At 36.8% G+C, this 16,499-nt stretch overlaps 1 protein-coding gene across 5 annotated transcripts in view; it reads right to left on the bottom strand.

Moving 5' to 3' along the window:
- Positions 1 to 1,847: 1,847 nt before the first annotated feature.
- The window catches only part of dnm1b (dynamin 1b), a 38,386-nt gene continuing 23,734 nt past the window's right edge, over positions 1,848 to 16,499 (bottom strand). Inside the window, exons 15-21 of one of the 5 annotated variants that reach the window (XR_014628020.1) lie at positions 13,422 to 13,531; positions 10,692 to 10,813; positions 8,825 to 8,998; positions 8,346 to 8,587; positions 7,547 to 7,744; positions 6,761 to 6,797; positions 1,848 to 5,226 (exon numbers count right to left, since the gene is read on the bottom strand). Coding sequence is in view for 3 of the 5 variants with exons in the window: in XM_084414879.1 (XP_084271005.1) it covers positions 3,618 to 3,678; positions 7,547 to 7,744; positions 8,346 to 8,587; positions 8,825 to 8,998; positions 10,702 to 10,813; positions 13,422 to 13,531 (897 nt within the window). In the remaining 2 variants the exon portion in view is untranslated. The remainder of the gene's footprint in view (positions 5,227 to 6,760; positions 6,798 to 7,546; positions 7,745 to 8,345; positions 8,588 to 8,824; positions 8,999 to 10,691; positions 10,814 to 13,421; positions 13,532 to 16,499) is intronic. The other 4 variants (XR_014628021.1, XM_084414881.1, XM_084414879.1 and 1 more) reach the window with 4 other exon arrangements.

Genomic DNA, 16,499 nt, shown 5'->3' with positions numbered 1-16,499 from the left:
CCTCTGGATTGTTAGCCAAGTACACTGTAGTGTTTGTCAGTATCAATCAGTACATTTTTTCCCGTTTTTTCTTTCAGCAGAACTGTTTTCACCCCTGTCTGGTAATTTGCAGTGACCTTTTTCTTTAGTGACAAACAGTCAGTTTCTCCTGCATGCATGTTATATGTACTACTAAAGTAGGTTTATTGAAATTCAAATTTGACTTTTAATCTCACAGTATGTCTTTATATGTCACATTTGACTTCATGTCAAGGTGGAAACTGAGCCAATTACACTAAAATGTTTTCAGTTAACTAAATGGTCTTAGCCTGAGTTCATTTAGGTTACACCAGAGACAGTAACTTGGTTACACCAACACAAAGTCATCATGTTACCACTTTTTACTGTAATAGTTCTTGTTCAGCTATTAACAGTCCTACAAAAATTAAGTGACAGCTCAAAAGGGCAGAACAAAAGAAGGGCTTGTCGCTAAACAAAGGTGTAACGGCACATGGGATGTGCCCCATTATAATGTGAGAATACTCATTTGTGCTAAACAGTTTGAAAACCTTTGGCCATCAGCACAACAGTGACCTATCTTCAATTGTGGAAAAAAGAATAAACCTCTTAACATGTTTTGGTGGAAAAAAAGTCACCTAACTTCTTTACATTTGGAAATGTTATAGAATTTTAAATTTTAATTGGCAAGTTACATTATTACAAAGCAATGCTAATCCAAATCAAGATGCAAAATTAGAGAACAAGTTATTGTTTGTAAAAAATATAAACGTATTATTACAGGAAAGGTCATGCTTTTACTGTGTCATACTACTCCACACTTCCCCCACTCCAAAGCACCCTTGCTGTAGGCTACTTCTGTTGATGAAACAACTATATTATGTAGTGTTAAAACATTTAACATAAACAAAGCCACATACTGTGAGTCAAGCAAAACACCACATACAGCACTATAGACTGTGACCCTACAAACATCCGACTCCCGTGGAGACTGGAGGTGAATGAGAACTGTGATGGCCACATAGATGGCCAATGTGGCATCAGCTTCAAACCTCTCCGATTAGCAATTCATATCAGTGCAGCTAAATGCAGACCAAAATTGAGTGCTGTAAAGAATATTGTGAAACAGCCAAAAGGGGGAGCCTGAAAGACCTTAAAGAAAAGAAAAACTCAAACTTGGTCTTGTCTGCCACATTTTCCCACTATTTGGGCGTTTTCAAAAGACCTCGGGCCTTTTTGAGAAAAAAAAGCAGGAGGTCTGTGATTTACAAGGGTATCTGCAGTCTACATCAACTACAGAGTATCCATTGCTAATTAGGGAATTCCTCTAATTTCCTCAGCCAAATCCTCAGCAGATTCATATTTGCATTGTTTTACACAAAGAAAAATTGACTACCGTTTAAAAGTGAGACTTGTGAGTATGATTTTTTTTAAAGAAATTAATTTTTATTCAGCAAGGATGCATTAATAAATTGATCAAAAGTGAAAGTAAAAACATTTATACTGTAATGTTACAAAATATTTCTATTCACATACATGCTATTTATCAAAGAATCCTGAAAAATATGAAACAGTTTTCAACTGTTTTTAACATTGATAATGATAAGAATTTGTTCATGAGCACCAAATCAGCATTTTAGAATGATTTTTAAAGGATCATTTAACACTGATGACCAGAGTAATGATGCTGAAAATTCAGTTTTGCCATCACATGAATAAATTCAATTTCAAAATGTATTAAAATAGAATTTATTTTTACATTTCACTATGTTTTTACTGTATGTTTGATCAAATGAATGCAGACTGATGAGCATACAATACTTTTTGTTTTAAATCCCAAAGTTTTGAATGCTAGTGTATATATTTAATTTATATTTGAGAAAGCATTAGCTGAAGCATTTTCATGAATATTTCATTTTTAATATGTTGCTATTACATTTTATGGGTGAGAGAGATGACAAATATAATACATGCATGAACTCAGTTATCTTCCACACAAAGACACTTTAATTTCATCACAAAGCATTGGCCAGTCTATGACACCAGACCACAATAAGATAAACATGGTGGCAGTACGATTCACACACACACATCCGTTCTATTTAGAAAGAAGATTTTGTATATACACCATACATGTAAATATACTGTATATACACACACACACACATACAAACCATAAACTTAAATTTTTACAGTCAGTTCATTTTCAATAACAACAATAACTTCATTGTCAATACTTAAATGTACATGTCGACACAAGGCAACAGAAGCACAACTCCCAGAGATGCACAACAAATATACATTAACACAGTAATAGATTCTGTTCACCATTTAATCAGTCAGAACAGCTGCTATATTCATTTAAACTCATGTTGAGGTTTTAAGAATGCTTCATTTTATTTATCAGTAACATTTTAACAGCAGACAGACTGATTCACCAACGCTTCCCTTTGATCAGACATTTCCCACAGCTGCATCAACAAATAAATGAATTGTACAACTTTATATCATCACATAAACATCAAGTCAGTTCTGGCAGGTCACGTTAGTGACTCTCAGCTGATCCACGTCTACCTATAGGAATACGACACCTATCACTGGATATATAAGCTCCTTCAGTATTATCAGCAGCTATCGCGTTTCTCAGGAGCTAATCACCCTCCTCCATCCCCAGCTCCTCCTCTCGTCAGTCAGGATTTGGCATTCTGATTCCCCTTGAATCAGAATAAATTCTCGAATCATGTTGTACTTTAAAAATCTTGAATTAATGATATCTGCAATACATTCATGTTGGTTCTGTTCTGTTTACCCTAAGGGGGTTTATTGCTGCTCTCCCTGCTCTTATCCATGCTAGGCTGCATGGATGCGAAGGGAGTTCTTGCCCAGAACAGAACCATACCGCCAATCCTAACTGTATGCTAATTGTCAATCGTATTCGACGATAGTGGTCATGACAGAAATAATTCTAAGGCTTTTTTCTCCATACCAGACACTTCATAATATATATCCTAATGTATAAACATTTCAGTCAGACCAGTCTTATTTGTTTGCTAGGGAAAATACAAAGAGACAATATGGTCGAAACAAACACTGGGATTAAATATTGTTCAAACTTTCAGGGAGAATACATTCACACACAAAAGTACCACATAACAAGTGCAAAAATCGTGATGTTTACTTTGTGTATCTATCCTGTATACTGGCGTGCAGACGAATATTCTGTATGCTTATGGCAGATACACGTTTAGCTCGTGTGACACTTCTATAATAAGTCGACATTGTCTAGTCAGTGTGTAAACACAAACACCACACAGCATTTTCTGTATATTTAACATTGCAGTGACTTCGGATGTTGACACAAGTCCATACTGGGTATATTATTCAGAGGCCCATTACAATGTGATTAGTGTATATAGTACAGACAGAAGGAGTGACTAACCCCACAGCTCTCCTGCATTCTTCAGTTATCTTTCTGCCTTTCCTTTCAGCAATTCCATCTGTTCTTGCTGTAATGTTAGGCATGCAGCAATCCCAGGATGCACTTGGTCAGAAGAAAAGCACAGAGAATGAGAGGCAGTGGACAGAAAGAGGAGGAGGACGTGGAGGAAGGATATTTGGCTCTAAGAGTCAAACGAAGGATTTGGACTCTCATTGTGAGAAGGGCTTCCTTTGCTTGGACGGCTAAAAGACAAAAAAGAAAAAGACAAAAAAAGAACAGCAAATAAAACAAAAAAGGGAAAACATGGCTTTGTCAATGTCAAGGATATGGTATGATGGCTATCATGGCTTAGTTCTGTTCATTTTCGTTAATATTGGCACTTATTGTGATTGTGGTGGCTATGACTGATGTGAAGAAGACATGTTTATCTTTCCTCTTTTCTGATGTTTTACAAATATGGAAATTTTATGGCTGCAGTTGCAATTCCTCTTAATGATTCTTCCTTAAAGGTGCACTATGCAGGATTTTCAGTTACTGTTTGTAAACACAACATTCACACATCCCTCCTCGTGCCAGAAGCGCACGCGCTCTCTCACCCCTGACATGATCAACCGACTCAAGAGACAACCTGCGGTAAGATGAGTGATGAGCTATTTTGCAAATATTGCATTTATCAAATAGATTTTCTTTTTTCTTTTTTTATACATGAATGAACAGCTACGCTAATAATTAGGTGACTGGCTGTAATTTGTGAGCAAGTTCAGCCATCTTCAGTCTAGCTCGCTAATAAACAATAAGTATGTGTCATCATAAAAACATAATTATAACGCCTAGTAATCTGTCTAATCACAGATAGCAGTCAACAAGGCAATACTAATTAGCAATTATTTTAGTTTGAAGAAAAAAACATTGAAAAAAGAAATGCAATTTAACTGCCAAATGAAAATTTAGAAAAAAAAAAAAATGGTTTCATTCAAAACATTTAATAAATGAATGTATTAAAAAACAAAAACTTAAACAGTACTTTACACTGTCATATGAACAGCCAGTCAGAAACTACACTGATTTAGCTCTTACAAGTCCATAGTATGCTGTGTATGTCTGATTCATTAAAAGCTTTTAAAAGGCCATATAAAACTCAGGGGACTAAGATAAGACTTGTTCATTGTTAAAAAAAGAAAATATGGCAGCATAGAATTTTATGAAAGAGTCAATGAAGCAGTATGACAAGTAATGTGGTTTTAAGAAAAACATGCAGGTCACTCTTTTTGAGGGGTTGAGAAGCTGTCAGATGTTGGTTATGGCTTATTTGTTGCTAATAAAGGCAAAAAACATGTCAGTGTCATCTAGCATTCGTGTGCATTTAAATGTTAAAGCAAACCGTGTAATAGGCTGGTTTAAATTGACAGTCCCTGTGTATTTTATAATAACTAGTGTTCCTCTTTCCTAAATACAGGATATATGCTGGTAACGAAATAGAGTGGCACCACATATGTGCTTGGTACAATTATTAGATAAGTTTTGAATATTACTGACATTCATTCCTGGCATTATATTTGTGGAAGAGAAAATACTTCAAGTAAACGTGATATATGCATGTGCACTTTGCTTGTGTTGATGGTGTGTGCTTGTGTCAATTGAGTGTATGTGTGTGTGTGTGTGTGTGTGTGTGAGCATGCATGTGTATAGTGGCAGAGGGGTCAGTGGTTATCGTGTCTGATGATCGCCAGTGTTAATGCTCAGTGAGCGAGTCTCTGTTGGATCTGGTGGGGAAGGCCGGTGCTCTCCGACTTCAAAGATGACAACAGACAGATTGATGGATGCAGACACACAAACAGAGGGACAGACAGACAACAGGGGAAAATACACAATTAGGAACAACACAAAAGAACATGAAGACAAAGGCAGTAACAATGAGCACTGAAAATGAACATATACTGCATGATAAACAAGGTGGATTCATCAAAGGATTCATGAACTGCAAAATCTGTGGTGTCGTAGGCTATTAATTAAACATATAGGACTTACATTTCAGATTAAAATGTGCTGATTCAGTAAAAAAGAAAATGGATTTTTCAATGATTAATCCAAATCACATTCAAGAAATAGCCAGCTAGATGATTTGCAGAGCCATAACTGAACATTTGGCATGTTAAGTTTCACAAATAAATTCTTTCTGTGAAAAAAAAACAAACAAAAAAACTAACACACATCATATAAAAACATACACGTCATATACAGTACAACAAAAAAGTATTTGAAAAACCTAGATGTGTTATGGGATCTATTTGTCTCAAAACAACAACACTATTTAAAGTCCCCCTGTGGTGAAAATCTAGCTTTTAATGTTGTTTATATGTCTATGTGGTCTTTTTAATATGCTTCATAATTCATAAGTCAACACCATTGCTGAGTATTTTCTCCTTAAAACTGCAGTGAACCAAAGACAGTCTCAAAAACGCGTTTTATAATCGCTGGTGTTTCTGACGTCACAAACTACCTTGTAACCAATCACGTCAACGAGTGGATCTCTGAGCTGGTATGAGTGAGTGGAGGCGGGGATATTCATAGAATATGTTTTTTTAATAAATGAGGCAAGGGTGTAGAGCAGGGGTGCCCAATCCTGCTCCTGCCGATCGACTGTCCTGCACAGTTCATCTCCAACCCTAATCAAACACACCTGAAGCAAGCAATTAAGGTCTTCAGGATCACTTGAAAATTAAAGGCAGGTGTGTTTGATTAGGGTTGGAGATGAACTGTGCAGGACAGTCGATCGGCAGGAGCAGGATTGGGCACCCCTGGTGTAGAGTTACATTCAAGCTAATTTAAGGCATGAAAATTTTTTTCGAGGAAAAAACTTTTAAATATGTAATTTTGGTGATCAGGGATAAAATTATCAATGGATATAATTATTGACAACAGGGGGACTTTAATAGATAAATTAAATTAAATGAAATACAATTATTAATAAGTAAAAAAAAAAAAAGAATGTAAAAAATGACAAATTAAAGATTAAAAAATACATTAAAACCATGTTAACTTATGTCAACCTTAAATATAACTATGGCTTGAAACTAAATACAAGTTGTTCAACCCAGCATCACATGTAATTAAATGGCAGTTCTAAGCATAGTTGTGCCATTAGAAACATAAAAAACTCTGAACAAATAAATAGACAATAACAGACAGTGTGGTGACATATCTGATTGACATACAGTATCTAGAGAATGAGGGGTGTCAGGGGACAGCAGATGTTAACAGATTTAAAGATGGAACCATGCAAGGACGTGGTGATGTAACATAAGGACAATATGTCGGACATACCATTTGCGTAACTCCTCATTGGTCACTGATAGAAATTCTGAAAGAATAACCGGAATCATTGTGGAAGGGATTTAGCGGGGCTGAGTTTGAGGAGAACATGGGTTGACAGAAAAGAGTCAATGGAGGAATCAAAAATGTATCATCTCCATGGTTTGTCCAGTTTAAATGGTCGGTTTTCTTTATCTTTTCCTCCAAAGCATGTATATCATGAGAGAATGATCTCACAAATCTGATGCACTGATGTTTCTATTTATACAAGCAATAAATGAACTGAATGAGTTCAAACAGCATTGGAATGAATATTCGCATGGATGGATGGATGAATGTCAAGGAGATGGGAAAAGATAACCAGTGTAGTTGAAAAAAATGTGAGGGGGTTGTTAGCGCAGGTCTCTGAGTTGGACTGTGTATAGGAGTGTGTGAGCTGAGAAAAGGTAATGGATTGTGACAGGAGAGAGAAGTAGAAATGGCAGGAAGCGTGTAACTGATCTGTATTTCTTGTGTTAAAGAGCAGGGATCAGGTCAGGGCAGAAAGGCTGTAAAGGGTGTAAAATGGAGGATAGTTTGTAGATCATTGCTCTCAACACCATTAGCACTCATATTACTCCCCACAATTAGTGGTAATATACATACTTTGTCAGCTTGGTTGTATTTAATTATATTAAACATTTCAAATGCATTTGCACCTGATCAGTTAAATTGAAACATCATAACTTTCATTTATAGGTGAGATGGTAATAAAGTTTTGCACAATTACTGTACTAATAAACGTCCTCTCTGACTCACCTGGGGACACCTGGTGGGGCACGGTTAGGACGAGAGGGGACCTGGGGCGGGGGGGCACTGAAGGGGTCAGGAGAGGCTCCAGGTCTGGATGGCACAGGAGGTGCTCCAGCAGTTGGGGGCCCTGGGGCTGTGCGTCCACCAGGACGAGGGGGCCCAGGTGGGGCCCGGCGCTGGGGAGTGGGACTAGACATGGGAGATCTGTTGAGAAAAGAAAAAGATGATTATGTTGGCTTGAGAAAGACAACACACTGATATTCTGTTAAAACTTAATATTCTTCTTCTTCTGAGACTTCCATTTCTGACTAAAGAGCTTTAAAGCTACCAAGCTAGCAAGCGAGCTCACCACCAAGACCTTTTTGAATGTTCTGACTCAGGTTGCCATATCCTTTCAAACTGATCGGATCTACAGTTTTCCTAAAACAGAGAGCCAAGTGAATGGAATCTATCTATCTATCTATCTATCTATCTATCTATCTATCTATCTATCTATCTATCTATCGATCAAAAAGGTATTCAAATTAGTGGTTCCCCTTCATTGTTTTCCCGAGTTTTTGTTGTACGTACCTCATTTGGAAAAAATTTAAGGCGCAGTGTGTTCCTGGCTTTTCTAACAAAATGTTAAAACATGCTAGTAACTTCTACAAATGTGCTAAAACATTTGACATTTTGCGTGGCCTTAAAACCTCCAGACTTCAAGATTTTGAAACAACTTAAAATCTTACAATTTCAAGTTTTTAAAACCACTTCAAACTTTCTGACCAAAAACAATGTTGATTTATTGAAAAAGATGACACTGTACCTGCGCCCTGAAGGTGCTCCTTGTACCTGCAGCCAGGAGTCATCCACTGGTGGTGGCATGGCAGTGGAGATTGTGGTGGTGCTAATGTCACCAATGATGCCGAGGGCCTCTCTCAGAGCATGGTACATGCGCAGCATCTCCTCCCTGTGCTGAGCCTGATCTGCTGACTCCTCCATTAAAGTGTTCTGGTCTCCACATGAGTACACGTTAGCAAGCAACTCAGCATGGATAAAGTCCTTAGTCTATGGGAAGAGAAAGCACAGACAAGGATAAAAAGCATTTTTTGTCAGTGACTACAGGGCTAAGAAACATCCAGTTAGAATCCAGTAAGATCCTACTGGAAAAACCTGCTTCTTGACTGGACAGTTTGATTCTTACATGATACTTATTTGATCCCACCAGGATCCTTTAGGTTTGGATGATAGAAATTGCATAGGAATTATTTTAGGTATATCAAAGCGTAATTTAAAACAGCTTACATTGTTGATCATGAGATGCATGATGGTCTTGGGCATGAGGTCCCTCACAGTCTTGTTGACGATGGCCATGTAGGAATCCACAAGGTTCCTGATGGTCTCCACCTGCCTCTCAAGTTGAGGATCCATGGAGTGCATGAAGCGATCCGAGCCATTCTCCTCACTGGCATCACTCTGCTGAGGGCCATCAAGACATTGATATTTACATATTACTGGCACTAATGAAATTAGGGACACAATAAGGAACAAAGAGTGAAATAGTAAAGCAAATAAATTCAGGCCTATCATGAGTAATCAATCTAGATCACGATTAATTCGAAGATTTGTTCCGGCATCGATCTCCTTTCTTAAAGGGTTAGTTCGCCCAAAAATGAAAATTCTATCAGTAATTACTCACCCTCATGTTGACTTTCCAACCCCATAAGACTTTCGTTCATCTTCGGAACACAAATTAAGATATTATTTTAAAAATCTGAGAGCTGTTAAATAACGACTTTATTCAACTATTCATTTTCTTCTGTGTGGGCCTCTGAGTGAGTTCACGTAGTGTAACAGCGCGAAGCTTCTGGGTTGTACGTCAGAACGTAGGCTCACTATTGGCCGACGCTGGTCGTGTGTGATATTTTTGTTTTTTTTGCGCACAAAAAGTATTCTCGTCGCTTGATAAACTTAAGGTTGAGCCACTGTAGTCACTTGGACTATTTTAACGATGTCTTTACTAACTTTTCTGGGATGGCAGATATCGATTACCTAGAAGCCTATGAAGGAGTGAGCCAGCTCTCACATTTCATCAAAAATATCATCAAAAATATCTTAATTTGTGTTCCGAAGATGAACGAAAGTCTTATGGGGTTGGAACAACATGAGAGTGAGTAATTACTGACAGAATTTTCATTTTTGGGGAAACAAACCTTTTAAAGGTAGGGTAGGCAATTCTTTGTAACTTTTTGTTATTCTGGTTGAAACTCACTTTACATCCTGATAGCAATCAATAATAGAAGTGGTCTTAATATGTAAAACATGTACAAATATCTCCTATGGAAGTCTCAGGACCAAAACATCTTTGTCCAATCCTTGCATTTGGTCCGAATGCAATGATACGATGTCCGAGCCGAGCGCCACAAACAAACAGCACCCGCCTTTTACAGTTCCTCCTGAACCAAAATAGAGCTCATGCTGCGTTCACGCCATTCCGTAATTACGAGATGGCAACCCATGACGTTCTACCCAGAGCTGTTCACGTCCTCGGACTCAAATTTATGCCTTTCTATGTCAAAACTATCAACACCGAAATGAATCTGCAGTCATCAGATGGTACAGGTAAGAGCTCTGTAAGTTGTTTACGATCATTATTATTGTAATGTAATGTGCTTTGAGACATGAGGTAATTTAACGCCGTCCTTGTGACGCTTTGCACTCTGCTGTGTGCGTTCATGTGTTTGGAGGAGGCGTGGCTTTGGAGACGCTCTGAAGGGAGGGTGGGATCTAATGCTTTCAAAACTAGCTTGTTATTGCCATCCTCTCCGAAATTGCCTACCCTACCCTTAACCTGTTAATGATGGGGTTCACACCATCATTTCAAAGCATTGTTAAATACAACACATAGTGATACTCAGAGAGAAATAAGTTTGCATATGACATAGATTTGGAGGAGGGAAAAATCGAACAGTCGGAGACAAATTTAAACTTACCTTCTCTTTATCCTGCAGACGAAGCAAAGAAAGCACAATAAGTTAATAAAATTAGTAAGCTATCAATGTAATTCAATGTGGTTTGTTAGAATTGTGTTGGTTATTGGTTATATACATGTGCCAGCTGTTACATCACAGAAATGTTCAAGTTAATATGACTTGAGTTAATCAGTGGAGGCATTCACGTACAGTGATTCGCTCTGTGTAGACTCCAGCTCGTAAGAAGGATGCCTTCCAGCTGTCCACCTCCTCCTGAGTGTCGCAAGCTAATTCCAGTTGCCTGTAGTCTTTATACACGTTCCTGAGACGACAGTCCGACAACGAGCATGAGCAATGAATGAAGTCAGATTGTGTATATACAATACCGTCATTTGAGATGTATTGCATAACTTGCATAACTTAGAATAACAGTTTTTCTCAATCACTTTGACTCAATTCTCGAATGATCATTTTTTTTCCAATTAGATTCTTGTTCACATCAGATTTGAAGTTCTTATTGATTTAAGCAAATTGCATGTGTTTGGGCACATGTGTGCAAAAGAGTAAGTGCAATTGTCCACAGAGTAACTAAACGCACATTGCTTGTCTATCAAAAATGAGTTGATTTTCAGTGAAATTGTCAAACTCTTAACAACTTCTAAACATTCTTTCATCATGTGAGCCATCACTTGCTAAATGGTGCATTTAGTTATCAAAATCTGTTAGATGTGCATTTACATTCCATCAATATCTGACATGGAATGTTTGTATATCTGTTAAATTGGCAAATAGCCTGACGTTATATTGAAATAGTAATCACAATCTTAATCAACCAATCAAATTTGGAAGCATAAATATGGAGTTTGCCCAGCACAATCACTACTATGTTTCAACATTGAGGAACGTCACAACCCTACACAGCAGCAGCTACATTTGTATTCATACAGTACAATTATTTTTGTAAAAATGTTTTACACTCAAGGTCATAAATAAATGCTCTATTAACTCAAGACACCAACTTATCCAGTATAAAGTAGTACATCGGCTTCATTATTCTCGGGTTAAGCTTAACAAATTCTACCCCTCCATCTCCTCTAACTGTAACAAATGTGAATCTGCAGAGGGATCCTTGGGACATCTTTTCTGGTCATGCTCAAAACTTTATGAGTTTTGGAGCGAAATTTTCAGATTCTACTCTAAGGCTTATTCTTGTACTCTTGCCCCTGATCCAGCAATTGCTGTTTTTGGTTGGTCTGACTCACTTCGTGGGTTCAGTCATCAAATTAAAAAAGCAGTCCAATATGGAATGGTGATAGCTAAAAATAAATAGCTAAATTATTCTTTGTCTATGGAAAAAAGCATCAAAACCACTTTTTAAATCCTGGCTTTCTGAACTCTCTAGCACTTTGCATTTGGAGAGACTTAGACACAATTTTTCTGATAGCATTGCTGGCTTCGAATCCACCTGGGAACCCTTTTTTAATTACCTGTCAAATGTCAAGGATAACAGTTTGAAGTTTTGACCTTTTCATTGTTTGTGAGATCATCATATTGCCTGTGCCCACTGGCCCAGAAATATATGTGTAACATAGTTAACCTATGTATAAAACTGGAGGAACTGATGTAACAATGGTTTTAAAATCCTTTTTTTTTTTTTTTTTTTTGTCCTTATAAGTTGTTGTTGCTTTTTTGTATTGTTCTGTGTTGGTCAAAATAAAAATAAAAATATAATATTCAAAAAAAAAAAAAAAAAATGTTTTACACTTAAACTGAAAATTCACAGTTGCTTGCCATGGAAGAGCAATAGGAAGACATAAAAGGTGAGATGGTGTTAGGGGAAGACATAATAGAGAGTGTAAAAATGAACAAGCAACTGTGAATTTTCATTTTACATGGAAAACATTTTACAAAAACGTACGGCATAAATACAAATGTTATTTTTTTGTGTGTGTTCTACAGTATTGACTTATAGTAAATTTTTACCTTCTGTTGAAATCTGAATCTAAAAAGCTCAGTGTGATACACAAGAGCGTTCAGCTAAACAAAACTGACATTTTTTCAAAGTCACCAAATTATCACCAAATTGTCAACAAAAAAAAGTAGAAAAAACTGTATGAAATTTGTATATAACAAATATTGCACATGATGACAAAAACACTTTTTACTGACAATAACTAGGTTGCTAGGTTTACTGACTAGGTTTACTGACACAATAACTACCATGAATTAAATGTTTTGGGTGAGTTACTACATTTTGCAGACATGTAAGTTCTGTTGTTCAATCAAACAGTTGTGACAATTGAACTTACAGTTTAGAGAATTGTAAGACTGTTTCGAAAAATGGGCCTAAGCCATTGAGAAAAAAAAGTATTACTGCAATAAGAAGAAGTTATACTTGAGCACCAAAATCAGCATATTAAAATGATTTGACACTGAAGTGACACTGAACACTGGAGTAATGATGCTGAAAATTCAGCTTTGCCATCACAGGAATAAATTACACTTAAAATATATATTCAAATAGAAATTAATTAATTTCTATTTATTAATTAATAGAAATATAATTAATTTGTAATAATATTTCAAAATATTACCGGTTTTACTGTATTTTTTTATTAAATAAACGCAGCCTTGGTGAGCATAAGAGACTTCTTTCAAATATCATGTGACACTGAAGACCTGAGTAATGACTTCTGAAAATGTAGCATTGCCATCACACAATTTAAAACATAAAAAAATAATCATTTTAAATTGTAATAATATTTAACAATATTACTGTTAAATGCAGCCTTGGTGAGCATAAGTGACTTCTTTTAAAAAACATTAAAAAGTCCTACAGACTCCAAACTTTTGAATAGAAGTGCAAATTAATATTTGATTTTTGTATTTCTGAGAGCTCTGTGGAGAGTAAAATGTTTTTTTTCTCTTACCTTTGTTCAGTGTTAAAGAGAGCAAACACATGCTTGCTGGACATGAAGCTTTTCTCTATATCTCTGAGCTTCAGGTTGTCCAATGGCAGCATGTACTTCTTCTCTTTCTCCTGCAGGGGGCAATAAGCACAATTAAAGATTAATAAGAACAGAGCAAAAAAGAACACTATCAGATCAGGGACTACTGAAGAGTTATTATAGACCAAAATAGGCATAGCTGATCCTGCATTTGCAAAAACAAACAGCTTCACAAAATAGAGCTATGTTTAGAATACAATACTGCACGCTTCTGTATGGTAGTATCATAGCCTAGAATTCTTTCATGATTGCATGTATATGAATACAATTCAAGGGTATTAAACAACACTGTTAGTGCTTGTGTTTCGTCCAAAGCAGCTATCGCATTAAAGGGTTAACACGTACTTGTGATGCAAGTATTGATTCCACACTGGAAGCCTGCAATGGCACACTGAGTATCATGCGTTATGACTCATACACTTAATCAGGAACACACAAGCTGGAGATGGAAATCCTGTATAGACTTAAGTAAATAAACTCTACTCTATTAAAGTGTGGGTATTTTTTTATTTTTATTTTTTTATACCTAAAGGGGACAGAGAATGTTGATTTGTCATTTTGATTGATGCTTATTCCTTTTGAATATAAAAGCTATTGAGAGACGACATGAAGAGTGTAGGAGGAGAAGAGGGAGTGAAGATGAAAACACTTGCATGTTAACAGGGTGAAGCATGCACATATTGAGTAACCTTCTTACAAACCACCAGAGGAATTCATTTTAGCATCAACACAAAATTATCTGTATAGCAGCTAAACTTAACCATACTTGAAGCCAGAAATCTAATATACTTATATATTATAAAATGATTTATTGATTGAAGTATTGTCCTTTAATCTGAGATTAAAGTCCGCGTGAACCGGAAGTTGCAAACGACTTTTCTCCAGTGCTGTGACGTATTTCCCAGTGAAAAGGAATATTGAACAGAGGGCAGGGTTTTACTCTAGCGCTCCTCCTCTCCATCTCTCGCTCATAGCAGACTAACGGTTTGAGGGGAGTGGTTAAGCGTTTCCCAAACCAAGCCGTCAAACATACGTCATCAGAGAAGGTCCTCCAAGGCAGAGGGGAGGGGCATTTTCAGATTTTGATTAAAGATTACAAAGCCAAAACATTTTTTTGTGTGGATTGACTTGCATGGATGAATTGTTCACCACAAAACTAACAATTTAGGCAAACAAAGTAAATATGGTCAATTTTGAATTCATGTGGACTTTAAGAATCTCTTTTTCAGAAGTGTCCAAGATGAGCAGCAACAGAGATTCTTACAGTATTACAATAACAACAGTACCAATACTTATTTAAATACATTTGAAAATTTGACAGCAAGTTTTGTATCTTCAAATCATTTTTGTAAATGATCCCAATCACTAGGTGCAGAATACCGAAAAGCTTGTTTCCCTAATTCAATTCATACCAGTGGAGCCGATAGTTTATACAAGTTCTGTGAACGTAAAGAATATGCACCAACAATTGCAAAGATATAATGGTAACAGACCATGGTAGAACAGGTACCAATGCTTTAGTCTGCGTCTCAATAATGAAGATCAATATACTTTATTATACAGCTCACAATGGTGAGTTCTAAAATTACAATTTGTTATAAACTTTGGTTTTAGAGAGCGTCTAAAAAACATAAAAGTTTGGTAAAGGCTATAGTCTGATGCATGGATGAAAAGCTGACTGATGGATGGATGGGGGTGGGTAGATCTGTCGCCATGTAAACTGGTAACCGTGCACACCATGTGAAACATACTGGGTTTATCAACACTAAATAGGCAAGGACTCAAAAGATTGAAAATAAATTGTCACAGAAGGTCATTAAGTGATTTTAAGTGACTAGTCAGTAAGTGACTATACTCTCATGTTAACACATATAATGTTCAAGTCATAGCTATACTCTTGTGAAAAGTCTTCCATTGTAAATGCATTAAACACACTGTTGATTGATGAAGAAGTTTAAATGATTGCCTGTGGTAATCAACAGGATCTTTGGCAGAGAGCTGAACTTCAGTTGAACACAGCATTCCTTTAAGAACCTCAGAAATTCAGACTGATTTTCAAACACAAGGCTTCAGAACGCTGACCAAGCAGACGGTGTCATCTAGTGACGATAAACTTTCCATCCACACTGCCAGTTTCAGAGATTAATGTCCACAAAAACCAATGTAAGGGGAGCCCCCGACACCAAGGACGGATCAAACAGTGTCAGGATTATTTATGTCTCTTGTTTATAGACCACATCCATGTTAGCATCTTATTTAACATTTAATAAGAACCCTGCTGCATTTCAGAGAAACATTCTGTGGTGAGCATGAACTTCAGCCTTAATGTGAACTAACTTCCGAACACCTTAATTCTTGTCTGCAGGCATGTTTTAAAACACAAGGGCCATTATAAAGAGCCCTTTATCCAGTACGAGTAGAGGAAGTGAGGTTCAGAATAAATAGCAGCATGAAGAGAGGTACAGACCACATGACTACACATCTGGAGATATTACAATTCCGCCTCCATGCCAAGAAACTCAGTCAGCACCACCACCCACAACTTCACACACACACATACACACACGCACAAACACACACAAGTCTGGTTCGCTATATTTGTGAGTACTCTCCACAGACGTAATGGTTTTTTTATACTATCCTCTTACAATAACTCTACCCCTAAACCTACCCATCACGGAAAACTTTCTGCATTTTTACATTTACAAAAAAACGAATTCTGTAATGATTTATAAGCTTGTTTCCTCATGGGGACCTCAATTTACGTCCCCACTGTGAGACGAGTCCCCATGATTCAGTGTGCATTCAGGTTGAAGTCCCCACTGGGATAGAAAAACACACACACACACACACACACACAGAAATACATCTCAAAGAAAATGTTGAGTCTGACAGGTCTTCATTAGTACCAGCTTTCCTTGTCTTACTTTTTTGTGACCTCTGACCTCTCACTTCCTGTTTAACGAGAAAAGAAACATAAACTTAAGGCGGAGGGAAAAA

This window comes from Rutilus rutilus (genome assembly GCF_951802725.1).
Source record: "Rutilus rutilus genome assembly, chromosome: 7".
NCBI lineage: Eukaryota > Metazoa > Chordata > Actinopteri > Cypriniformes > Leuciscidae > Rutilus > Rutilus rutilus.
Note: the sequence above shows the minus strand (reverse complement) of the source record. Positions and strands in the feature narration are given on the sequence as shown.